Here is a 5435-nt window from a genome sequence, read left to right on the forward strand (position 1 = left end):
GACTGGTAGAGATGAATGGATGGACAGAGTAGCAGAAAGCTGTATATCTGGCAACGAGCTTGAAGGGACGAGATGATATATGACCAAGACTGTATGTTGATTATAATCAACCCGTGTTTCTCTAATTAGTGGTGTATCTGATGGTAGAAATGATATATGACCCAGACTGTGTGTTGATTATAATTAACCCGTGTTTCTCTAATTAGTGGTGTATCTGATGGTAGAAATGATATATGACCCAGACTGTGTGTTGATTATAATTAACCCGTGTTTCTCTAATTAGTGGTGTATCCGACGGTAGAGATGATATATGACCCAGACTGTGTGTTGATTATAATTAACCCGTGTTTCTCTAATTAGTGGTGTATCCGACGGTGGAGATGATATGCGATCCAGACTACATCAATCGTAAGTTGGCGAGTCAAGTGGTATTCAAATGTGTGATGATGAAGAGGCAATGAAACAAGAGGATGTTAGCTCTCCATCTAGTGATGATAGTCAAGATGATGAACCTGGACCCAGCAGAGAAAGGCATAAACAGCATCGACAATGGGAAACATTTGTGCTAGTCGCAGTGTGAGGGGGGTGGGAGCACTGGAAAATATACGTCCCAGCCGCAGTTAAAAGGTTAAAACTAAAATTGTTCATCCTGATGTTGCTGCATTTATCACCTTAACAATGACTGGTTTTCTTCCTTCTCCAAGTATTTTGAAAAATATCGACGACAATGAGCCGACTCCATGATGACAGAAAAAGATAGCACCGTTCTTCCAGGCATGCTCTCCGATTCTTTGTCGTCAGAACCTTTATCATATATTGCAGAAGAGCTGTAATCTGGTCCTCCCAAATTCTTCACACGCTTTTCACAAAGGGTCTTAGCGGTCCTTAACTAATAAGTACATAAAAACTCACAATACTGATATTACTTATCAAAGTCTTAGATGAAAGAAAGCGATTGACCTTTGAAGGTTCATCATACTTTATCAACTTTGAATTTATTTGGAGGTGACATTTCTATCTACTGACGCAGGCCTTCATCATAATAATAACAACAACAAAAATCTCAAACAGCTAAGTACAGCCCAATGAAACTTCTAAAAGAAATTTACTTTTTTTATCTTAGTTTGTAACTTTAACTTCTTCAAACATTAACTTAGTTAATAACAAACAATAAAATTCATTATTTCAATCTCATATTTCAGGACTTCTCTATTTCAGGACTTCATATTTCAGGACTTCTAAACAATAGCTAAATGATAATAAAGGCATTAATGGTGTTATTTTGTTATCTGTGTTTCGTACTTTAAAAACTTCTCAAAAAGTAACATCAATTCTTGCTATATAACAAAGATGCATAAACATGCTAAATATAATTCTTTTTAGCCAATAAGGTAAAGTTTAAAGTACATAGTAATTAATGGTGATATTAATTTTATTACATAATATTCCCACATTCCACAACAGGATTCTAAGGTCCCATAATGATTCACAGCAGCCTCAATGTACCAGTCAAGTTTCTCCATTATCTTAATTACTTCTCTAGCTACCCCAATGCACGAATTCTTTAATTGATTTGTCTGTTGTCATTTCCTGATCTTAATTCAACTCTTTTTAAAGGCAAATAGTTTTAATTTAGCTTCTCAGATTCGTTTTTATTTGAATTCTTTTCATTCTCCAGTATTCTCTGATTCATATTTTTCTTCCCTTTGTTTGTTGCCGTTTCCCAAACTTTAGTTCAACTTTTCTTTTATTCTCAGATTTGTATTTTTCTTCCCACATGTGTCGAGAAAGAGTATTTGGCAGAAAACCTCCACACATATTGTTACTTCGGTAAGTGAGAATTAGAAAAAAATATGATACTTTTCTACAGACCTTCAGGAAACAGAATTAGGATTAGGCTTAAAGGCTATAGGGCAAATAATTGGCCAAAATTTTTTGAACCAAATCTAAAAAATAATACCCAGGTGCACACAATCAAAATCTCCTTAGTATGCATGCAAAGTTTCAGGTCTCTAGGTTCTTTCCTCTTGGAGCTATGGCAGTCACAGACAGACATACTTGTTTATTATTATAGATGTGATTCTTTATATATATATGCTTACATGCACTACACAATAAACTATTCTTTCCTATGATTTTCTGAAAAAAGATACAACTTCAGTCTATTTACAAAAAAACCATATGTAAAGAAAAGTTTACGTCTTCATAGTTCAAATAATTACATTTTACATCGATAATCTGTTTTTGTCTCTGAAAGATCTATAAAAGCAACAATTTTCAATTTTACTTTTTAAATTGTCCTTAATTTACCTGGTTTATGTAACGTTTCAGATTGCGGGCTTGCAATAAATCTCCCTTAGAGGTTGTTTGAGGAACACTTTCTTTATCTAATATTAGACAGAAAATTACAATGATAATAAATTAAGTACATTTTTAATTTTATAAAATATTCAATAAGCTAAATTTACAATATACAAAGTTACTCATGACTTATTGAAACAACATGTATATCTAATCATCTGGCCGACCACATGTCCTACGTCCAAACAGGTTGAAAGTCCCGACTTTCTTATTAAACTCAGTTGAACTCTGGTGAATTGTAAATGTATATGGCAAATAAGACTTATCACTTTAAAGACTTTCTTACACTAAGTTCTTTAATTCCACATATACAAAAACACGAACTGCACAAAATGTTTAGCACTTAAAAACAGGGATATCGGTAACATGGAAACACACTGGTAAGGACATGATTCTGGCAGGGAAAAAACTGGCTACTCCATGATTGGTTACTAGCTGCACACCAATGTAATGAAGAAAATCACATAGCTTGTCAACAAAAGCAACCTATAAACACAGTAGTCCATTACACACAAATTTCCTTGGAAACGTACACAGGCACGGATTTAAGTCTACAAAAGCAACGGATTTAAGTTTACAAAAGCAACGGAAGATCTATGTTCACAAGCCAACAGGAAAACTACACAAGCAGTATCTGCCACATGACATGTATAAGAAGCACATGTCTACGTTAATAAGTGCCCATCAAAAATCACACTAAAAATAAGTTTTCAGTTAGTGATGTAACACTAAAAATAGTAAATACTCATCTCAAGAGAGTGTTTTCATGAGATTTATGGTGGTTACAGCAATTATTGACTTGAGAAAAGTGTCAAAGAAAACTGCTGTACACAAACAAGTTAACACCATCCTAACGAGAGGAAATAACGCATTTTGATAGATTGTTTAGGCAGAGTATTCATAATGAATCTTTGTAGAAAGGATAGCAATATAAACAGATGTAAACTATTAAAAGTTTGAAGCTATTTACGATAAACAAATGTAGTTTCATGTTATAATTTGAAGTCATTCTAGAAAGGGTATTTTAGATTCATTTCAAAATTTTATTGGTGGTTACAAGGTTGGCCAAATTGACCTACCTCTTGTAGAGGTAGGGTAGAGAAAATAAGAGATAAAATATAAAGTTTTACAGGGAAAAAAATGTTTGAAACTTACTAGGGAGGGTTTATAGATTATGTAAATAAGTTATGAGAATTTTCAGATAAGGAAAAATATTTTTAATCTTGATGAATCTAAGTTTCAAATGGACAGCAACTACCTGTTGTAGAAACCTACATATGTAGAGGACGATGTTTCGAAAGTCTTCCGCCTTTAATCTTAACAATGAAAACCACTTTGCCCAGAACAGTCAACACTTTGACTCCACATGTTCATGGGAAAATAGTCAGTGCAAATACTTCATTAAAAATTCTGATTTTTTTGTCTACAAATGACTCTTAATGATTGCTGAAAGTTAGCGAAATTTCATGAAGATCCACAAAACATGTTAGAAGATTTAGCATGGAAATTATAAAGGCCAATTTGGGGTCACGAACTCAGTCAATTCGACAGAGACCACAGTAAGAGTTAATGACACTCAGAAGTTACCATGTACACAAGTATATAAGAAGTGTCATCCCACTTCCATCTAACTCTTTACTGACCACATATATGCACTAATCAAGTATTTCCAGCAATACACATAGTACATAACAAATATAGTTACCACAACTAGCCATGGTATATTTCCTGTAATAATATACAAACTTAAATCATACAAAGTATGTTTTGTAAATAATGACCACACCTCTGACACATTACATACTGAACACTTTCAAAATAGTGGCTCTAATTAAAGGCCAAACACCTATATGTCCATTATTATAATCAATATATACTAGAAAACTTCTGTTCTCAGGCTAAATACACACTGAAAAGTTCCTGAAATATGACTGTTCTCAGACTCGATGCAGACCAAATAATTCCCGCATAACAATAATATTTAAAAGCCTAAAACATAGGACGTTTCATAAATAAATCACACATAAAATCATAGTTTTAACGCTCAACAGATAGAATATCTCCTGATTAATAACCACACTTAGAAACATTTAAATGAAAAAAAACAACATATACCACACTAGGCTCGAAATCTCATCAGCATTGAACTGCAAGATAAATACCTTGGTCAATTCCTCTGGATCGTTTAAGGTTATTGATCGTTGTTGCTTGTAATATCTCTGTCATTATGTTGTAACTGAAAACAATCAAATAATTGTTGTTTATTCAATATGAACCCTTTCAGTGCCTTCTGAAATTAAGTCGCACAATCTAACCAATTCAAAAGGTATAGTTATTTTAAATAACATCAGTTACAAACCGGTATTACAACAGAAGTATAAATCATTCCAATGAAGGTTGAGTTTTTAATTCTGTGAAGTACAGATTAACTTAAGAAATTTACTGTTACTTCAATAAGCAAAATTAACTACACCTCTTTAATAAGCTAAGTAACAGTTACTGACCTTACCGAATTATTTTTAAATCTTCAATTTGACCACACTGATTTATCATGCTAACAAAGTCTTCAAATGTTTTTGCATAGGTGTATGTTTTAGTGTGGTGTTCCAGTTCAGCTTGTTGTCTCTTTAAGTAATCCACTTTCACTATCTTCTAAGCTATCTGAGTCAAGCATATTTGCATAGTAATTAGGGTTACTACTCTCCACTCTAGTGATCAAGACACGGTTGGCACATAGTTGTCATACATTCCACTTGGGCATCTTGTTGGTAACTGAAGGGCTGAGTGGAAAACATTGAGGTAAACCATATATCAACATTAGGTGGGATGTCATTAAATACTTTCCAGCTAATTTTACTCCCATACGTCACGCATGGCAATTCTGAATAACAATGAGAAACATTTGTCCTAGTTGCAGTGTGAGGGGATGGGAGCACTGGGAAATATATGTCCCAGCTGCAGTGTGAGGGGGGTTGGAGCACTGGAAAATATACATCCCAGCTGCAGTGTGAGGGGGGTTGGAGCACTGGAAAATATACATCCCAGTTGCAGTGTGAGGGAATGGAAGCACTGGG

General features: G+C 34.0%; 1 protein-coding gene across 1 annotated transcript in view; it reads right to left on the bottom strand.

The window, feature by feature from the left end:
- LOC106473053 (sorting nexin-25-like) overlaps positions 1–5435 on the bottom strand; it is a 38127-nt gene that overhangs the window by 19955 nt on the left and 12737 nt on the right. The window contains exons 7-10 of the mRNA XM_022401572.1: positions 4871–5006; positions 4524–4597; positions 2311–2387; positions 672–889 (exon numbers count right to left, since the gene is read on the bottom strand). Coding sequence (XP_022257280.1) covers positions 672–889; positions 2311–2387; positions 4524–4597; positions 4871–5006 — 505 coding nt within the window. The remainder of the gene's footprint in view (positions 1–671; positions 890–2310; positions 2388–4523; positions 4598–4870; positions 5007–5435) is intronic.

The sequence above is a fragment of the Limulus polyphemus genome, unplaced genomic scaffold (assembly GCF_000517525.1).
Source record: "Limulus polyphemus unplaced genomic scaffold, Limulus_polyphemus-2.1.2 Scaffold5850, whole genome shotgun sequence".
Taxonomy (NCBI): domain Eukaryota; kingdom Metazoa; phylum Arthropoda; class Merostomata; order Xiphosura; family Limulidae; genus Limulus; species Limulus polyphemus.